Raw genomic sequence first — 21,787 nt, forward strand, 5'->3', positions numbered from 1 at the left:
TCAGGTAAAACAGAAACAGGCCAGTGAAGAACATTTATTCCTCGAGGACGTGTTCCTAGCATAGTAAAACACTTAATCACACTGTATTCGGACTGTTGGGTAGCGCCTCTTATCGTTCAGATTTCGATCGTCGAGTGAGGCCCACAAGTCCAGCAGTTTTTTCTGCCGACAGCCACCTCCTTCTTTATACATATTCCCGTTTATTCATGTGGCGTTTTTTCAAAGGCATGTTCGTAACAAATCCTGGCTCCTTTGACGACATATACTACTTGTTAAACGACATCAGGCGCACAAGATTCAGTTATCCTTGTGTACAATTGTACAGGGTGTTTATGCGAATAACATCCTGACTGCTTAGCCCGTCTTTCTTATAGACAGCGATGAGCCTGTCGCCATTCTTCGCCAGCATGGAGGGGAGGCCGTTACCACGGGAAAAAGAATCCGAGCCATACAGCATAACCGAGTCGAAGTCGAATGCTGTCAGCAAGCGGATGTGACGAGGCGCTATCTTCTTGAAGTTTGGCAGGAACGCTGCGAGGCAAAGGAAGTCGGGAAATTAATTGAGCACACAAGAAAAACGCCTGCCAAAGGACGCAGTTTCAAGCTCACTTGAAAAATGTTTCAAATATAACTATGAATGCGTGTTTCTTTAGTATAATTTTTATTCTTGCAATCCCGGCATAATAACACGATATATCACGAAACACCCTAATTTAGAAGTGTACCTCAGTTTCTTTTTCCTTTTCTTAAAGTTGCAGCTAAAAGATAAAGAAAAGTTTTTCTGTTTCGGTAAATGGACGACAGCGCCGAAGATATACATGTACAAGACATAAGAACACACCGGATAGGTGTCATGACTGTCCTAGCTGTGAGTCGTCCTGTCTGTACTTATTTCCTCTACGTGTTTCGGTTCACGCGTTTTGGCCATGCCACCAGAAATATTTTGCAATATGACACAACAAGAACTCCTAACATGCGTTATCTTTTTTCTTTTGAATTTTGGTATAATTTTGCTCTGCCATCCTTCAAAACACCCTAGTGTGGTGTGAACGTTATTTAATCAGAAAACGAGTCGAGGTAAATTATGCATTATATTTATACCTTTTAACCTGTTTGTCTTGCTGGTTTTTATCTCTTTTTTCCGGTTTTCTTGTTTATTTCTCTACCATTGTGTTTTTTGTTGGAATCGGTACTTTATCCATAGAAATTTACGTAGAACCACTACTGCTTCTGGGTGTTCTTTTCGAAAGGCAGCACTTTTTTTCTCATTTATGTACTTTACCAGTGAGTTGCACAGGGCACTGACTGCGCGATTCGGTTCTCTTTTATATTTTTGTGGCGCTTGTATAATAAAATTTGGTACTTACGGCAGTGCGTTCAATCCTTTATCTTTTTTTGATACTAAAGCACTTTTTTTCGCGATTTTCTCTATTATCGAACAGCGAGGTGACGAATCCCAATTATGGAATACCAACTCTGTAAATCATGAGCCAACATCATCAACGAACATTCATTTGAGATCATCATGATAATTCTCTTTAAAGAATGCTAAGGAGTCAAGATCAGGACATTGAGACCACAAAAAAAAAACGTTTCTTTTTGTTTCTCATTTCCTCTCTCTATGTCTCTCTCTCTCGTACTGTCCTAGCAGCTAATGGAAAAAAATTATGGAATAACAATAACCTTGATGTATTCCACCACATAGATTTATGAGCGCACGTTGAACTCATTCGTGCAATAAACTGATTTATGTTGTAACACTACGTCCTCTACTAGAAAGGTGATGAGGGCCTAATATCCAGTGTCGCTCGCGTTTCTTACACCCCATCATAAGGGCGTACGATTGCTCTCAACTGTGAGGATAAAGTGGTTCCGCCAAAACGTTAGAGCACACACAAGGTTCGCTGTACCATGTGTTGCATACCATCACGCGCTGTCGCATGCCAAGAAATCGACGCAGCATATCGCCTACGCATTTTCCTTTGTTTAATATTGAGCGTGCGGAACAGCAATTCCTGTCTTCACTCGGCGCTTTAGTTGATTATACCGCCAATATCTATAATCTAAAAAAAACAAAAAACAAAAGAACAAAAGGAGTTGTCATGCCTGCAGTGACAACAGATACATAGTGATGCTATTTTTGAAAGCTTTGAATGATTTACTTTCCTGGATAATGTTTTCAGCAGGATGGTCATCGTTTAAGAAACTAGAAGTTCTGTAGCTAAGTTTCTGGGTGCCGTAGTTCGTACGTATTTTTTCTTTGTTATAGCATATGTGCCGGGTGTTGTAGGTGTGATGTGATGGGATGGTGAACAGATTTTACGATAGATCACGCAGTCGTCTGAGAACAAGCGAATAGATCACGTCACTTCGGATGCCAGATCGTTTATACAGATCAGAAACACTCATGAGCCGAGTTTTATCCTTTAGGTACACCCGATGTTACATCGCTAATAGTGGAAATGTAGTTATCGACGACGGTGAATTGCTTACGCAATCCCCCAAAAACCTTATCCAAAATATACTGTTAGGGAATATATGTTCAATAATGAAATGTTAGCTACGAGCCAGCAACGAGGAACGCATTTGAAATCCCTAGTGAAATGAATGAAAATGGAATTGTTCTGTGGGTGCGTAACTATGTTTAGAAAAATATCTGTAGTGAATTCTCGTAGCTGTGCTTCACATGATGTGTCTTTTCTGAAACCAAGCTGATGTTTGTAGGAGAAATTGGTCATTCACGAGTGCTGTGCTACACTTGAAAAGGTTCTGTTCTAGTAGCTTACCGGGAACACATGTTAGCGATATTGGGTTGTAATTGTCAACAGCGCTCTTATTGCAGGACATAAAAACGTTATAACTTTACCGACCTTCCAGTCATGCGCAACTTCTTCTGTAGAGAGGGGCTGTTGAAACAAGCAAGGAAGAACTGTGGTGGAGGGTACGACTATATATTTTAAGATATTTGACATTATGCTCGCCATGCAGGAAGGAGTTGAAATCGAGGTTGTTAATCAACCCAGCAATACAAGTGGTTTTCATGTTGATAGGGGCGTTGTATGGCTACTCGAGCTCGAAGGATGTTCGCATTTGCGAATGGTGTTCTTTATAAGAACGGCCATGAAGCAATTGTTAGAAACAGATGGAGAAAGATCTCGCGCAATTGGTAAGCTAGAAATTTCAATCAGTGGTGAAATGTCGGTATCTTCGGCAGGAGAGATGGCCTTTCGAAAAATTTTTTTGGTTATTTTGAAGCAGAGATAACAGGTTGCAAATTTCCTTACACTTAGCATGACGCCGAGCAATGCTGTAGGCTTTACCACAAGTTTTGTTTGCTGCAAAATTTAGGTGTGTCCCTAAATTGGCTGTTGTGCAGAAGGGTTTTACCGAACCATGGTTTCGATGCGCTTACACAAAAATGAAACCTACGGTATATGCGCATGTGCTAGTTCCATTAACTTTTCTTTGTATAGGCACCAATTGTAGGGTGCAGTTTTCTCAGAAGTTGCCAAGAATAACATGACGCTTTCGAAGCCAATAATAGTGTTGACGTCTGCTGTTTTGTAATCGAATACTTGTTTGGTCTTCAGGTGACGTGAGCATGAAGCTGCATGAACTGAGAGCTCTAACAACCGTTATTCACTGAACCTATCTGTAAAAGTGATGATGTTAACCGTCGAGGCGTGGGCGTTAGAAGATCCAAAGTGGTACAATAACAGTTGGCTGGTCGGTTAATAACACAAATGAAAAATCAAGTGTTACTTAACCAAACTCGCAATACACATGTGATTTACTTCGCAAGTTCTGTCAATCAATATCCTGAAAGTTAGTCGCCACTAAGATAATGTGGGCTTTCTTATATTGCGATCAAGTACGGTTAATGCTATCGTGAAATTCGTATATAAAACTGGAGGAGCTATCGCGTTGAATGTAGCGTATGTCATGAATTGAATTCGATCGGTGCGATGATATGCAACGCGACAGAATTTTGGGACTCGAAGGCGTGAGCATAAGAAATAACATTTTTTTATGGCCGGGAATAAATTACCCACCTCCTATAGTGTTCTCCCTATCTTTGCGATAGATATTGTAATCGTGAGACTCGGATAGGAATTCGTCATCCGTAATTTCAGAGCTGAGGAAAGTTTCCGAAAGCGCCAATATGTCGCATTTACATCCATCTGAGTATGACGAAATTTCAATGGGTTTTCGAAGAATGGTACGAATGCTAGTGAACGATATGAATAGGCGCGCCGGTGTGATATTGGGTTCTTGTTGAGAGAGCAAGTAGTATATGGACACTCAAGGCACATTTCTGCCGTCAGCGTTTCAGTTAATGTTCCGTACAAAGTCCAACGGTGATAACGCCGTCGCCGCTCTCCCTACGCTGTGTGTGCGAGTGAAAGCATGTGAAAGGAGAGGTTCAAATTCGTCTCCGTTAAAGGCAAGAAAGCAGGAGCAAGCGCGCTGTCTTCCATCGTGCGGGACTCTGAAACTGCGCACGCGGCGGCTAAGCGCGGTCGTGCCGCGATAGCTTGAGAGCGATCTGCGTTGAGGACCGAGTCTAGGGCAGTCCACGGTTCGTAGCTTTGTGCGTGCTGAGTGCTGTCGGCGCTCTGTTTGCGTTGCAGCGATAGACAGCACGAAGGTCCCTTCGCTGGCTGCTGGTGCCCCGCTTACTCACGCCAGGCAGCGAGTGTCTGCGGTCCTCGAATGTGATGTTTTGAGGTATGCTGTGCGCGCTGACACCAAGCTTCTAAAATTTGCTAGCAAGCGAACGTTTAGACATTTATACTGCCGAAACAATTATTATCCTTAGTTCTAATGGCTATCTCCTAATTTTCTATCGCGATTGATGCTTCGCTTTTCAGGCGAAACTAAGACCTCTTTCTTAGATACGCGTGCTCTTAGGCTACGTCTTTCCCATCGGTATAAGAGAATTATAGAGGCGGACGCTGCGCCGTATGTGTAGGCAATGTTACTAATTATAAGTCTATCGATGGTTAGATATAAATTTTGCACCAGTTGTTTATGTGAAGTCAATAAATTTGCATCCAGCCTTACGGATTTACAAAGAAAATTCCTCACGCACAGCAACATATACTGTTTTTGAACTCGAGCCTTTATCTATTACAGGCGGCTTGTCCTTGAAAAATGCGAACATGACAATGGCTGGTTTATTCTTCTCACTGCTCTACTGGCCGAAGCAATGCGCGTTGTCTACTTGAGCTGGATCAGTGGTGATTCCAAGCTGATGGTTGCATATGTCAATGACTTTTGAGCCTGACGCTGACCTTGATTCGCTTTTTTCGTCGGGTATTGCAAAAAAGAGCAAGTTGCAGTGGTAGAGTGTGCTTTCTGCGTCTTCACAGCGCGATTGCATTGCCTTTAGCTGTGTGGAAATTCAGTGAGGAATGTTCAGTGATTCGGGTGATCTATTTGTGACGGAACTTTTCAGTGACACAATATCGATATCAACATTACGAAGCATACGCAACAATAGATTTAGCTCGACATGAACTGACGCCTGTGGATTCTTTATGGCATGCCAGTCATTACGAATATCGTCAAGGCCGGATTCAATACGTTGCTAAGTTTCGAGCACATTATCCTGCACGTGTACTCCTGGCTTACACTCGACGTCAACGGATAGAAGTAGGCGCGGCCGACATATGAATAAACGAACAAATTTTTATAGCGTGTCCCTAACGGGACCAGCTCATTGGGGAACGGCAACGCAAAAGAAAAAAAAAAAACAATCCAGAACATCCCACAATGCAAACGCGGTGGTATAGGGCTCGTTTCAAAGTTCAGCCAGAATATTCGCTCACCCTCTATAATATTTTCTGGGAAGACGTCGATGTAGTCGTCCCTGTCGGGGCGTGAGTGCTCGTGGAAGAAGCCAACCGCGTGCAGGAGCTCGTGCGTCACACTGCCGTTGAAGAGGCAGCCGCGGCCCAAGGACAACGGTTGCTCACCGCCATTGCGACCGAGGTACGAGTAGCACCTGTGCATGGTGCCCCAAATTTACAAACAGGCAGGTGGCGACCGTAAGCAGGACATGAACTTCAGCGCTTAGAACGGTTGACGTGATATCACCGCGTCTCGTCCAACACCAAACGCGGAGGAATCGCAATATTTTAACGGTGCAAGAGAGACCTGCCGGTAGGTGCAGTTATACGCAGGTAAGCATACACACGGGCAATGCTCCTGCTAACTAAGATCGATTTACCATGAGCCTTTCATTCAATTTTCTAAAACAAAGCATGAGTACTGCATAGAAGTTAAGAGTTTCAACACACATATACTTTGTCTCCCGATTTCTTCTACACTGAGCCTACGCCGAATTGCCGCAGGGTCAAGGCGCAGAATAGTGAATTTTAAGAAGTAAGGTGACGCTACAGTTTCGTGTCTTTGCGTCTAACGCATCAAATACAATTTTACGAAAAAAAAATGACTTAGGAATATCGAATCACATACAGTTATTATTTTCTCAATTCTAAACAAAGTGAAATAGAAAGTGTCGTGGAACATGTTTGCAGTGAAACAACAGTTAACTCCTTTACCTTGCATAGCATAGAAATCTATGTTTAAAAAGTAGGTGTTTTTTTTTTTTATTGCCATGACTGTATACGCAACCCACAGCGATTACGCGTGCTTACGAGCTCTGACGTCTCTTGCTGTTTATAAAATATGCATTGCAGGATGCGAAATATTCGTTAACAAGCAGGGCAATCCCGCGACGAAAAGACATTCAATTATTCCGAGTTCATCGCTCGTAACTGTTTACGTTGCATTTATATAGGAGCTAAACATCTCTTTTTCAAATCGCAGCAGCCTAATCAGTAGAATATTCATCTGTTACCGACAATAATTCATTTCATAAAAGTCAGTGTCAGCACAAGTTGCGAACTCGCGTTACCGCTTATTGGTTCGGTAGAGTACGCTGATGTCGCACTAAGTCGGAGGAGTGTAACACGTGACACGTAGATTCATGTGCGCGATATGTCATCACATCTAGCCAGTAAAATTAACAGAAGCCCATTTCCCGTTGGCCGTCATTCAGGCATTGCTCTGCACAGAAAAGGCGTGGTATGGCGTCGGACCCAGTAGCGCCATTTAATTCGCGCTCCGCACAGTGAGCGCTGTAACAGTCGGCAGCAAAGCAATGTTTCGTTTTCTCAACGGTGACCACATGTGGTCACCACGAAAAGTGGAAACATATTTAAATGTAGACTTTCAATGCACTCTGCCGTGCAGTTCTTTGTCATCTGACTCGCAACAACAGCAGTGCAAAGCAGAGCAATGTTCCAAAATTGCTAAACCGTTATGTCATCATACCACGACTAAACCTGAACTTTGTTCTCCCTGTTCCTTAATGGCAAATCTGCGGGAAGAATTTATGTAGGGATACGGGTGCTTTATTGAAGCAATAGGCTAGGATTCGGCTTTTTTCGGATCATAGTATTCGTTTTCCGCGTCCGCGCTTTTTTGGCACCAGTCCCAACTGGAAATTTGGCTGAAATTTTTGTGCGCGCTTCTATAATGATCGTCGAGTGTAACGAATACAATGTTCCTCTTAATGCGATTTGGTCGAGGATAAGATTGCGTACATGCACCTGTATTCTACTACAGAGTAACCCCAGCAGGCTAAGCCTGGTCATTGCGTCACCGCGAATACCGATGTAGTAAAAAGGCACACAGTTGGCCCACGCCTCAATGTGACTTGAAGGAAGCGGCTGGCGTCGAAATTTCTGTAACCACACTAGAGAGTTTCGAGCCCGCATGTATGCGTATCCATGTTTGGAGATACTGGAACGCCTAAAAACAGAACGCACGCTGCAACGCTGGTGCCTGGTGGTGGTACCCCTCGGCACGTTTGCAAACCATAATATGTTACAAACATTTTTCTTTTGCATGGAAGCTCTCGTCAAAAGGAAGCACCACTGTTGCATAATTGATTTTAATGCTTTCCGCGTCTTTATACCAGCGGCTATGCATCGCAATCTTTATTGCAATAACAGTTTGTAACAACATCTTGTTCTCGGCGTCAAAAGACGGGCAACGAGCGCTGGTGATCACGCTGACGCCTGCTGTAGTCTTAGACCATAAATTGTAATGCGTATGGATGGCTCAAATTTCTCTACCGTGGTGTTAATAAAAAAAAAAACCTTTACCTCAAGTGTTTCTCTTGAAATGGGGTTTATTGTAGCTCGTTCGAGGGATCGCAGGTAGCTCTAGATCACGAGTCCTAGCGCTTCGCATCAACAGCCCGAGCTCGGGTCTCGCGCCGCAGCGGTGGCAGTCCGCACAGCGCCACATGCATGTTACCCACTACAATTGCCCCCGCGGTGAAGAGGAGCCATCCTGGCGACCTAAGGTGATGACACGATAAGGGGGTCGTGGTACGGCTTCAGGCGGCTGATGTGAACCGTCTCGCGGCCACGGCGGCGTTTGTCCGAAGATGGCGTCACCGGTTCGACCACATAATTCACCGGCGATGTACACGCGACGATCCGGTACGGACCCTGATATCTCGGAGCAAGCTTTGGGCTAAGGCCTGGAGATTGGAAGGGCAGCTGAAGCCAGACGTGAGAGTCCACGGCGAAGGACTGTGTGGGCTGCCCGTTGTCGTGGCGATCTTTGTGGATTCCTTGGGTATCCGACGTGAACGAGCGAGCCAGTTGGCGGCACTCTTCAGCATGGCGAGCAACTTCGGAAAGAGGGGTGAATTCAGAGGCATCCGGATGATATGGTAGCATGGTGTCGAGGGTAGTGGATGGTTCACGTCCATAAAGAAGGAAAAATGGGGAGAAGCCTGTGGTAGCCTGAACGGCGGTGTTATACGCGTACGTCACAAAAGGGAGGACATCGTCCCAATTGGAATGATCAGACGCAACATACATGGTGAGCATGTCACCAAGAGTGCGGTTGAACCGTTCCGTTAGACCGTTAGTCTGTGGGTGATACGCCGTAGTGGTGCGGTGAATAGTGCGGCAAGCGGCGAGTAGCTCATTAATAACTTCGGACAAGAAGACACGGCCTCGATCGCTGAGCAGCTCTCGCGGTGCGCCATGCCGTAAGATGAAATGCCGTAACACGAATGCGGCGACGTCGCGAGCAGCAGCCGAAGCAAGTGCAGCAGTTTCGGCATATCTGGTGAGGTGGTCTACTGCGACAATTATCCAACGATTTCCTTTAGCAGTGGATGGAAGAGGCCCATAAAGGTCAATGCCAATTCGATCAAAAGGGCGTGCAGGACACGGTAAAGGTTGCAGAGGGCCTGTCGTATGAGGAGATGTCTTGCGTCGCTGACAGGCTACAGATGAGCGAATGTATTTGCGGACATAAGAATACATGCCGCGCCAGTAGTAGCGCTGGCGGAGCCGCTCGTAGGTTTTCAGGACGCCAGCATGAGCTTGTTGTGGGTCGGCGTGGAAATACGTGCATATGTCGGAGCGCAAATGGCGAGGGATAACTAGCAGCCATTTGCGACCGTCCGGCTGATAGTTTCGGCGGTACAAGATGGCGTCCCGTAGCACGAAATGGGTGGCTTGGCGACGAAGGGCTCGAGGGCATGTAGCCGTCGAAGAACTGTGAAGAATGTCAACGAGAGACACAATCCACGGATCTTTCCTCTGTTCAGACGGCATGTCGGTAACAGCAAGAGTAGCAACCGGGCACTCTATGGGTGAGGGTGGCGTTTCGTCGGATCGCATGGGCGATCGGGAGAGTGCATCGGCATCAGAATGTTGGCGCCCGGATCGATAGATGACGCGAATGTCAAATTCTTGGAGCCGAAGAGCCCAACGTCCAAGACGGCCTGACGGGTCTTTCAGTGACGCAAGCCAGCAGAGCGCGTGGAGGTCTGTCACAACATCGAACGGATGGCCATACAAGTAAGGGCGAAATTTGTTTAACGCCCAAACTATAGCCAAGCATTCTTTCTCTATGACAGAATAATTGGTTTCTGCCTTCGTGAGGGCACGACTCGCATACGCAACCACATATTCCGGAAAGCCAGGCTTGCGTTGCGCAAGGACGGCTCCAAGACCAACGCCACTGGCGTCCGTATGAACTTCGGTCGGTGCAGTCGGGTCATAGTGGCGTAGAACAGGCGGTGAGGTAAGCAGACGACGCAAAGTGGTGAAGGCTTGGTCACATGCCGGAGTCCAATGGCGAAGGTCACCGGGGCCAGCCAGGAGCTTCGTCAGGGGAGCGATGATGCAGGCAAAATTGCGCACAAAGCGTCAAAAATAAGAGCAAAGGCCGATAAAACTTCGGAGCTCTTTCAGTGTAGTCGGCCGCGGAAATTCGGCGACAGCGCGAAGTTTGTCAGGGTCGGGAAGGACGCCGTCTTTGGAAACGACATGGCCAAGTATGGTCAGCTGGCGGGCGCCGAAGCGGCACTTTTTCAAGTTAAGTTGAAGGCCGGCAGTGGCAAGGCAAATAAGGACTTCGCGTAGACGAGAGAGGTGAGTGGTGAAATCAGGGGAGAAAACTACCACGTCGTCTAAATAACACAGGCACGTCTTCCATTTGAGGCCTCGCAGAATATTGTCCATCATTCTTTCGAATGTCGCGGGCGCATTGCAGAGGCCGAATGGCATTACTGTAAACTCATACAGGCCATCAGGCGTAATGAAAGCTGTTTTCGAGCGGTCGGATTCATCCACTGGCACTTGCCAATAGCCCGATCGCAAGTCCAAAGAAGAAAAGAATTCAGCACCATGTAGACAATCCATGGCGTCATCTATGCGCGGTAGAGGATAGACATCTTTTCGTGTAATCTTGTTGAGGCGTCGATAGTCCACACAGAAACGAATCGAACCATCTTTTTTCTTAATGAGTACTACGGGCGATGACCAAGGGCTGCAGGATGGCTTGATAACACCACGGTCAAGCATGTCTTCAACTTGCTCGGCGATGACACGACGCTCGGTGGATGACACGCGGTACGGACGCTGGCGTAATGGCGCGTGATGTCCCGTATCAATGTGGTGAGAGACGGTACTTGTGCGGCCTAATGATGCTTGGTTCCAATCAAAAGAGGCGTGAAAATCATTTAAAAGAGTAATTAGTCGCTCACGTTGTGTCGGCTCGAGGTCATCCGCAATGGAGCGACAAAAAACATCCGGTGGTACTCGGTTAGATGGCACATGGGGTGTCAGTGCTGCTACGTTGGCAGTATCTACGTCGTCGGCCATAGGGAAATGCACAATAGCGTCAGCGTCGACAGACTCGACGGTACCAATAGTCTCGCCACAGTGCAAAGCCAAAGTGTATGAATTTGGGTTTGAAATCAGTATTTCTGCAGCACCATGGTGAACCGTGAGGAGGGCGAAAGGCAACAATATAGGTTGGCGGCGAATGAAGACGGCAGCGGGTGTAAACATGACCGTCGTTTCGGCAAGCGATGCACATGAAAGAGGGACAAATACAGCACTGTGAGGAGGAAGGTCAGTATCCGAAGCTACACAGATCCTGCTAAGATCCTGAACTTGAAAGTCGTGACATGGCAAATCGCACAGAACGGAGAACTGAACCTCAGCACGGGCACAGTCAATGACGGCATGATGGCGCGACAGAAAATCCCAACCGAGAATGACATCGTGGGAGCAACAAGTTAGCACAAAGAAATCAATGGAATACAATATGTCTCGAATCAGCACCCTGGCAGTGCACATAGCGACTGGCTGAACTTGTTGTGCACTGGCTGTTCTAAGCAATGGAACCGAAGGTTTCATGGTCACTTTCCGCAATGCACGACAAAGCTTCTCACTAATCACGGATACAGCAGCACCTGTATCGACGAGCGCAAGGCATTTGATGCCATCAACGGACACTTCAATAACGTTAGCGGGGGGAAAACGAGGACTTTGATGTTCCGACGATGACGCAGTTCGTGCCTCAGGAACTGCGGAAATCAGTTTTCCGCCTCAGTAGTACTGGCACTCGGCCTACGACGCATGGGTGAGAGTGAGCGCCGACGAGGGGAAGGCGAGCGACGAGTATTGTAGAGGTGTGACTGCGGTGCTGGTATGTCATCAGCAGCGTAGACTTCCGGTGCTGGCCGCTGAGGCATACGGTATGGTCGGAAGCCGGTGCTGGGTGGTCGCGCGGTGCCCACGAAGGCCGGCAAGCGCCGGCGGCAGAAGCGCGCTACATGTCCCGGTGTACCGCAGGCATAGCATATTGGGCGGTTGTCAGGAGTGCGCCAAGGATTTGTACCCTGCTGCTGTGCGCTGAAAAAGGGAGCGACCTGCTGGCGAGGCGAAGGCGGATGAGAGAACACCGGCTGGAGAGGCGCTGAAGGCGGAGGAGAGAATCCCGGCAGACGAGGCGCCCGTGCTGCGGCTTCAGCATACGTCAGAGGCGCGGCCACGGGAGCCGGCTGACACGGAGGTGGAAGAGCTTCGGTCACTTGCTCTTGAATTACCTGTCGGATCGCTGGAGCCAAATATTGAGAAGGCTTCTCCGTGGTCGGCAAAATCGAGAGCTGTCGCGCGACCTCCTCGCGCACAAATTCTTTGATTTGCGCCAGCAAAGTTGTGTGGTTGTCGCCAATAACCAATGCTGCTAACGAATCTTCCGTAGGCGGTGGGCGCCGAGCTAAGATGCGTTGTTTCCGTAGCTCGTCAAAGCTTTGGCACAAGTTGATAACTTCGGCCACGGTACGCGGATCCTTCGCTAGCAACATTTGAAATGCGTCCTCATCAATGCCTTTCATAATGTGTTTTATCTTGTCCTGTTCCGCCATTGACGGATTCACGCGCTTACACAGGTCAATGACATCTTCGATGTAACTTGTGAACGTTTCACCGTGATGTTGCGCGCGCCCCCGTAAGCGTTGTTCTGCGCGAAGCTTGCGCACAGCGGGGCGCCCGAACACTTCTGTGAAACTTGTCTTGAATCTGCTCCACGTTGTGAAATCGTGTTCGTGGTTTCGGAACCAGAGGTTCGCGACGCCGGTTAAGTAAAACAGCACATTGTGCAACTTCGTGACGTCGTCCCACTTGTTATGCTGGCTCACCCTTTCGTAAGATGACAACCAATCCTCCACGTCATGATCATCGGTGCCGCTAAAGATGGCAGGATCACGCTGGCGCAATGCACCGGAAACGATGACCGTCGGAGGCTGTGGTGCATCTTCCTGGGTGGTTTCGTCAGGCATGGTCGCAGCAGTCGGTAGCGTCCGGCTTCGGAGTTCCAGTTTTCGAGGTTACCCCGCAGCTCCACCAAATGAAATGGGGTTTATTGTAGCTCGTTCGAGGGATCGCAGGTAGCTCTAGATCACGAGTCCTAGCGCTTCGCATCAACAGCCCGAGCTCGGGTCTCGCGCCGCAGCGGTGGCAGTCCGCACAGCGCCACATGCATGTTACCCACTACACTCTAGATAACTGTATTGATTGTTCTTTTGTCTTTTCACCTAAAGCTGGCTTCTTAGTGTGGCTCGCAAGTGAAATAATACATTTGAAGTGAGACGTGTTTTTTATGTGTTGTACAAAATGCGTCTTAGATCAATAACACGACGGCTCCTGAGAGCAGCAGATTTTAAGATGTTAAAATAAAAGTAGTGGTCAAGAAAGTTTACAACCAAGCGCAGGACAATTCATAGTGTGAATAAACTACTCCGAGTCATCAAAAAGAAAGTGATGAAAACCAAAGACAGTAAATTGGCTTCAAATGACGGAAACAACAAAGACTAGAAATTTACAAATAAGGCAAGAAAGAAAGTAGCGGGGTACATCTGTACGATAACACAAAGGGCAGTGCATCGCTACAAGAGGTTTGAGCTGTCTGCTGATGACCAAACATACAGCCGCAAATATTCGTAACAGGGTCAGGCATTGCATCTGCTGCAGCAAAAGTAATGAAATTAATTAGAGCATCGCAACTGACTGCCAAGATATTCGTTCAGCAAAGGCGCTAGATAACATGGACCTTTTAGAAGCGCTGGAATTCAAAGCGTTAACTTGATCAGTCTCAATACCAAATGGTACAGGGGGCGGGGCGGGGGGGGAGCAAAAAAAAGATTGAAAACCGGAGTCGCTACAGTCATATGTTCTAGAGATAGAGGTTCTAATTAAGAGAGAAATATCAAAGAGAGATAGGCCGAATGCTAGGCCACTTGGCATGTATATAATACCTGATTATAGCTTAAGCACGCTCATGACAGTCACTGCAGCGTTTCAAATATAAACAATCATCATCATAAAATAATTATCATCATAACCGTCATCATAATCCTGTTTGGCCCTCCTACTTCTGCTCCTACTAAAGCCAGCTTTCTTCTCGGTGTAGTTATATCCGCACATGCGAACCCACTTGTGCAGAGATATTTAAATGTTGTGCTGGGCTCCGAACCAGAAGTTACAAGTAGCATGCAGGCTTCTTGCTGCGCCATGTGGCTGTTGGGAAATCGAAACGTGTATGGGCAACCGGAACTAAATGTCCTCTCGCCCGTACTAGCACCACACAACACACAGCCTAGGAAGCACAGAAAACAATTTTCAACAGCACATGCCGCAATTTCGCGTCAGTAAATTGACCGCGTATCTTGAGGCACATTTGTGAAACTCCTGACCTGACTAGGCAACGGCCTGCTACGGTTTACGTTAAGTGCGGTGGTTGGCAAGAATAACGATTGAAAGTTATAGGAGGAAATTTCGTTTTCTGGTCGCTGCCGCGTGGTCGATGAGCATAGGGTAATCGCTACTGAAGTTTATGTTGTTATAGGTTCAGTTTTGAAAATACCAAGGAGTCACGGCAAATGCCTTTTGTTTCCTTTATATCAAGACGGATCTATTTAAGGAACACTGAAATGCCGAGTAATATCGGCGCTTACCCTTGCCTGGACACAAGGTGGACATAGTCTTTCTGGTCGGTCCGTTTAACAAAGCGAACACACGTCCTCTTCTCGATCTCGTTCATGACATTCCTGATTATGGTGGCATTAGGATCTGTGCCTGTGAAAGAAGGGAGAGTATGCTTGTGAGGGTTAGAACTAGGAATTTGTTTCACGCGGTTTTACGAGGGTTTGTGTGCATCAGGAAGGGATATCCCGGATGTTCCCAAGGCAAGGACACGATTGCCTAGTCAACCAATCTCACTGCTCTATTGTGAATCATTTGCGTGCGTACGTCGACAAACATTAAAGGAACTTTCCTATGCAGCGTAAAAAATAACGGGGATCAATGAGGATTCATGCGATAGTAATGCGTTAGCGTTAGTTTACAGGTTGTCGACTCGTTTGTACGTTCCCGTCTTCTGCGTAGTGATGAGACATGCACTGACTAAAGGGTTGAAATCAATGCTTGCGCGGTCCTTGTACGGAGCATGTCGGACATATCGGACGACCATATGCCGTCTACTTTCCCGATTCTGGAAAGGGTGTCTTTGGGCAGGGCCGCGAGCATGGCCTTGTGGTCTGGGAAATGGCAGGTAACGTACTTTACGGAATCTATGGAAGACTGGCGAAAGACCGTGTTGATGCAAGCGCTTCGCTTGGTGGAGATGGACCCACTGATCTTGACGAAGGTCGACGCTTTCATCGAGCTCTTGAACGAACTTGCGGTGCTTCTTGATGTCCTGGTTGAACGACGGCTGCACGTCTTCATGACGTAGCCTCTGCATTTCTCGCTCGGTTCCCTCTTAAAGAATCACTCGTGCCACTCGTGGGAAGCATGGCACCCATCGTTAATTTGAACTATACAGCCGATAGAACACGAACGCAGCCACTAACGCCCCTATCGGAATGCGCGACACGGTTCCGTACTTGCCCGGGAGCGCAGGCCATACTAACTGTTGCAGCGCGTATCAGAAACCTTGCGTCTATTTTCTAAGCTTTTAGTACGCTTGATTTGCATAAACTGCTGCACAAGCAGCAACGTCCAAGCAAAGACGCACCGATATTCTCTTCACCAGCCTTGAAGCATTTGCTCTCCGAATACACGTGTCATGCAGAAGACGTCCCGCGCGGTTGAGCATTTCTACTTCTCCACTTCCGAACGCGTCAAGCCACAAATTGATCTTCTAATCAATATACTCCGTTCCATACGTGGCAGTCAACGCTGTGGAAGCTAAGGATGAAGTTCCGTCCAGAATGAAAGAACGCATAACTTTATAAGGGCAGGATTAAAACCCAACAGGAACTGCGGGGCGTGGGAGGCAACGGACACATCTGCTCGCGGTAGAGCCCCAGCCATTCCATGGTTCCACGTGGTTCGTAAATCGCGAGGGAATCGGGCCCAGTTAGGATGAGATCGGCCGCCAGTTTGTCCATACGTTCGGGAGCACCGAAAGGTGAGACCACGCGCAGCGTCTTCTCGAATCAAAGTATTCAAAAGCCGAATGAAAATGTTGTCATGTTCGCTAAGCACATGGCTCGTCTTTGTCGTCGTACAGACCCCATTATGCCCGAGGCAAAGAAACTCAGCCATATCATGCGTGGCGTAAAGGAGCAACTGCTTGCCGGTCTTTTGCGGAACCCGCCGACGAGCGTCGATGAATTTATTAAAGAATCAACGGCCATAGAGCGCACGTTTCACCTACGCAGCCACCAATATGATCACCTGACCGGGAATGGACCGGCAAGCGCGGCAGCTGTGACGATCACAGACGAAGGTTCCCTGCGCGTCCGAATACCCCAAATTGTTGAGGAACAAATTAAGAAGCTCACTGCCACACGAAATGAATGCACAGCTGCGTCGGTGGCTGAAGTTGTGCGCCAAGAAATAAAGCAAGCGTTTGCGGCTCCCGAGCCAAATTCCCAGGCGTGGCAGCTCAGCTACGCAGATGTTGTCCGTCGACCGCCACTGCTGATGCCGACGCCGCAGTATCACCAGCAGTCAGCACCGGCATCACCTTGGTACCATAGGGAGCAAGCGACGCGACCACCGCTTCACAGAACCGACATTTGGTGCACAGCTGACTGACGACCCGTGTGCTTCCGCTGTGGGGAAGCGGGCCACATCTGCCGTCATTTCCCTGATCGCGTCGAAGGGTACCAAGAATTCCTATCCACTGCTTCTCGTCATGCTTTTGACGGCAGCCGAGCGAACATCGACTCGAATTCGACGAGCTCCCAAGCCGATTCTCCCGGTTACCGGTCGCACTCTCCTCCTCCGGGACATCGTTTTCCAGCTGCAAGACGCACTTCCACCTAGGTGGCCTGATGGCGGTCTCCCAGCCCACGCCGGGGAAGCTGAAGGCCGCGACCGCAAGGAGGAAGGTTGCCGCACGTCTAAGTGCCTAAAATCTCCTATTGCCGTCGAACGAGAAGCCGATACAGCCGCATGATTTGACGACAGACGAGATTGTTAGCGCCAATGTTACTGTATCAATGGACGGCCACGACGTTACGGCACTAGTAGACACTGGCTCGGACTTAACAATCGTTACTGAAAAACTGGCGGACAGAGTTCACAACGTGAAAATGGAATAGTCAGGGCCGCACATTAGAGGTGCTGGAGGCCAGCTACTGCCACCGACTGGTAAGTGTACTGCAAGGGTAAACATAGGGGATTCGTCATTCGTGGCAAATTTTGTTATTCTCCCCGACTGCTGCAAAGATGTAATCTTAGGTATGGATTTCGTACGCGAGTACGGCGCCGTCATCAGCATACCAGAAGGTATACTAATCTTTTCTGGGGAAGAAAGTGCAGAACTACAACGCACGGCTTTGAGCATCATAGACGACGTGACCGCACCAACGTTATCCTGCCGTCTTGTTTCCGTCAGGTGCGACACAGAGTAGGATAGGGAAAGTATTGCCCAGGAGATAATTACGCATTTGCTCACTCAAGGTATTGCCACGCCCAGAAGTCTCGTCAAAGTAATGCATGGGCAAACAGAACTACTACTAACAAAATTGAGCAAGCAACGACGACACATTTCAAAAGGCGCAGCAGTTGCTTACCTTGGCGAAATTGCGGAATTCGGTGAATGCTTTCAATTACAACAAGGAGAGCAAGACGCTTCGGCACCGTTGCATGTTCTTGACGTGAGCGCGACCTTATAAACAGCGGAAAGGCAGTGCCTTGTGGACGTGCCTCGCCAGTTTCGCGATTGCTTCTCGTCGACATCGAGAGTTGGTTAGCCGCCACTGATTAAGCACCGGATTATTAGAGAGGAGACAACGAGACCAAACGTACAAAACCCGCACCGTGTAGCATCAAAAGAACGCGAAGCTACCCGTGAGCAAGTGAAGAAAAGGCTCGACGACGACGTAATCAAACCATAAAAAGCCTGTGGGCATCGCCGGTGGTGATGGTCAAAAATAAAGACAGCAGCCTACTTTTTGTGTCGACTACCGTAAGCTGAACCGGGTGACTAAGAAAGACGTATACCCATTAACGCGTATCGATGATTCTCTCGACAGGCTGAGGCATGCCCACTACTTCTCGTCGTGGGACTTCAAAAGTGGCTGCTGGCAAATCGAGGTTGACGAGAGAGACAGAGAAAAGACTGCTTTCGTAACACCTGATGGGCTTTACAAATTCAAGATCCTGCCTTTCCGTTTATGCTCAGCTCCAGCAACTATTAAGCGTCTCATGGATATGGTTCTGTCAGGTATGAAGTGGCAGAGATGCGTAGTATACGTCGAAGACGTCATAGCTTTTTCGGAAACGTTCGAGGAACACCTGAGATGGCTGCTGGTGGTTCTACAAACGATCCGGTTCGCCGGCCTAACACTGAATGCTGAAAAGTTTTACTTTGGCTTCGAGGAACTCCTGTTCTTAGATGATGTAAGTCATCAAGGCGTCCGCCCTGACCCTTACAAGATCTCGGCCGTCGCAATTTCGAACGCCAACGAATAAGAAGGCAGTGAGGCGTTTGTTAGGTCTCTACTCGTATTACCGAGGATTTATAGCCAATTTTTCACATATAGCTTCACCGTTAACGCGCCTTGCAAGAGAAGACGTTGCCTTCGTATGGGGCGAAGAAGAACAAGCAGCGTTTAATGATCTGTGACCGCACCTGCAAACACCTCCTGTAGTGGCTCAACTTGACGGGGTGACTTACATCTGACTCACATCTGACGTACATCACAATGGCTCACATCTCCTACCATGATTCATACATACGCTGGCAACGTAGGTGTAGGCGCTGTGCTCGTGCAGTGACAAGAGTCAGCAGAGCGAGTCATTGCATACGCAAGCAGGACGCTCTCACGTGCTGTCTAATTACTCAACCACAGTGAAAGAATGCCTTGCAGTGGTATGGGCAGTTATAAAGTTTCCCCGTATCTCTATGGCCCTTCTTGCAGTGTTGTCAGCGATCATCACTCACTTTGCTGGCTGACGAACTTGAAGGATCCGTCCAGTCGACTAGCGCTTTGGAGCATAATACTTCTAGAATTCGATATGACAGTGCACGGTGTACAAGTCCGGACGAAAGCACTCCGATGCTGACTGCCTTTCAAGGTCACCGATTGCGCAGGATGTCACAGAAGATGACGAAGACATGACTTTTATAGGTGTTGTAGACACGGTCACGATTGCTCGTCAGCAGCGGAAAGACAGCGAACTGATTCGCTGATTGAGTTTTTAGAAGGCCGGATTACAAGGACGGCCAAAACATTTACAAAGAGCTTGCCATCGTTCTGCTTCCGTAATGATGGTATTTACAAGAACAACTTCTCTGCAAGCGAAAGCAACCGCCTACTTGTTGTCCCAACGTGCCTCCGTCATGCGGTCTTGCAAGGCTGCCGCAATGAACCGACATCTAGCCACCTTAGATACACCCGCACACTGGCCCGAGTCAAAGAAAAATATTACTGGCCAAGGATAGCCACCTTTGTGAAACATTACGTGTGCACGTGCCTGAATTGTCAGCCACGCAAACCACTATATATGAAACCAGCTGGAATACTACAACCTGTCCAAGTGGCCACGACCCCACTTGCCCAAATCGCGATGTACCTTCTCGGATCATTCCCGGCTTCCAAACTGGCAATAAGTGAATAATAGTTGCCACCAATTACCTGACATGCTATGCAGAAACCAAGGCCCTTCCAAGTGGCACCGCAGTCGAAGCAGCGCGATTGTTTATTGAAAACGTGGCTCTTATACACGGTGCACCAGTGGTTATAATAACCGACAGAGGGACTGCCTTTACGGCTACACTCCTACACCCCTTAGCGTCGGCGGCACGGCTCGTTGAAAGACCACAGCCTATCACCCGCAAGCTAACGGAAGAGTATCGGCGACGTGCTGAGTATGTGCGTGGACATGGAACACAAAAATTGGGATGACATTCTACCGTACATCACATTCGCTTACAACACTGCTTAACAGGAAACAGCGCGAAAGACATCCTGTAGCTTTCTTCATAGCCGTGAAGTGACGACAATGCTCGATGCGATGTTGCCAGATGAATGCGGTGATATATGCACGGACGTTGAAGCTTTCGCTCAACGTGATGAAGAAGCGTGACAACTCGCCCGCGTCAGAATCGCCCGACAAAAGGACTACGAGGCTCGACGCTACAATCTACGGCGCCGCTACCTCCTATATCAGCCAGGCGATAAAGTGTGGGCTTGGAGTCCAGTCCGTCGGCGAGGGCTTTCAGAAAAGCTACTCAGGCACTACTTTTGTCCGTACAAGGTTTTTGCGGCGCCTCAGTGACCTGAACTATGAGGTCATCTCTGACAGACCTGCTTACTCCAGGGCGAGGCAACGTCCGCCAGAGGTTGTGCACGTTGTGCGCATGAAGCCCTATTGTTCGGAAGTAAGTACCCACATCTAGTTTGACACATCTTCCTGCCGCTAGGAGAGCATCGGGACGATGCCCCCTCTGGAGGGAGGCAAAAACCACATCCAGTACGCGGCGTGTATAGGAAGACGAAGACCTCGTGCATTGCGGAAGAGAAGAAGAGATCGCTGGGCGAGAGAGAGAAAGAGAATGAAACCTTTATTTTAAGCAGTGACTTGTCAGTCGAGGTGGGAGGGTCTTTTATTCCAGGAACGCTCTGGCTTGGATCACCCTCCGGGCCCGGGCGATGAGTTCGCGCTGGTCGACGAGGTCCGGCTTGGAGATCACAGCCTCCCACGTTTCAGCGAGGAGGTTTGAGGCTGCGTCTGCTGCTACTAGTTGTGCCGCTGTGATGGTTTCTGGGGTTTTCTCGCATTGCAGTAGGAGGTGCGCCAGGCTGTCTGGCACGTTACAGTGTGGACAGGTGTAGCTGTATAGCGTCGGGTGGAAATGATGAAGTAAGCTTCCATGGCTAAAGGTATTGCTTTAGAGTCGCCTGTATTTGGTGCCTTCGTTTCTTGTTAGTTTTGGATGTGGTGGAGGGTATACCCTGCGTCCAAGCCGATAGTGCTGCAGTAGTGCTTGATAATTTAGCGGTATTGTTTCCTCTTCCTCCGCTGATTTGGGTGGGTGGGACATGCCTAGAATCTCGTGCCGGGAGGCCCGGTTGGCGCTTGGGCGGGCCGCGGTATGTGCCGCTTCATTCCTCTCGAGTCCCTCGTGTCCTGGAACCCACCTGATGCAGGTGTAGGGGGAGGAGTGTCCCCACGTTCCACTGTGTTGATCGCTTCGATGAAGATCATGCCCTTCATGTACTTACGTGCCACTGTTTGAGAGTCGGTGAAGACCACTAAGCAAGCAGCGGTGGCGTAGAGGTAGAACACCCGCCTCGCGTGCAAGAGGTCCGTGGTTCGAATCCCGGTGCCGCGAAATTTTCCACCGGATTAAAAAAAATCCGCGTGTTGATAAAATTGCATAAACAGGCCTGGAGTGTGGCCTGATCCCGTTGACCAGAACCGGTGACGCACTC

General features: G+C 48.4%; 1 protein-coding gene across 1 annotated transcript; it reads right to left on the reverse strand.

Annotated features, from left to right (window-relative positions):
* Positions 1-301: 301 nt before the first annotated feature.
* On the reverse strand, positions 302-21,569 carry LOC126522213 (high choriolytic enzyme 1-like). The gene is made up of 4 exons (XM_050170948.1): positions 21,494-21,569; positions 14,849-14,969; positions 5,832-6,007; positions 302-531 (listed from the first exon to the last, which is right to left on the reverse strand). The coding sequence occupies exons 1-4, from the start codon at positions 21,567-21,569 to the stop codon at positions 302-304; spliced, it is 603 nt and encodes a 200-aa protein (XP_050026905.1).
* Positions 21,570-21,787: the final 218 nt, after the last annotated feature.

Source organism: Dermacentor andersoni, chromosome 6 (assembly GCF_023375885.2).
Source record: "Dermacentor andersoni chromosome 6, qqDerAnde1_hic_scaffold, whole genome shotgun sequence".
Lineage (NCBI taxonomy): Eukaryota > Metazoa > Arthropoda > Arachnida > Ixodida > Ixodidae > Dermacentor > Dermacentor andersoni.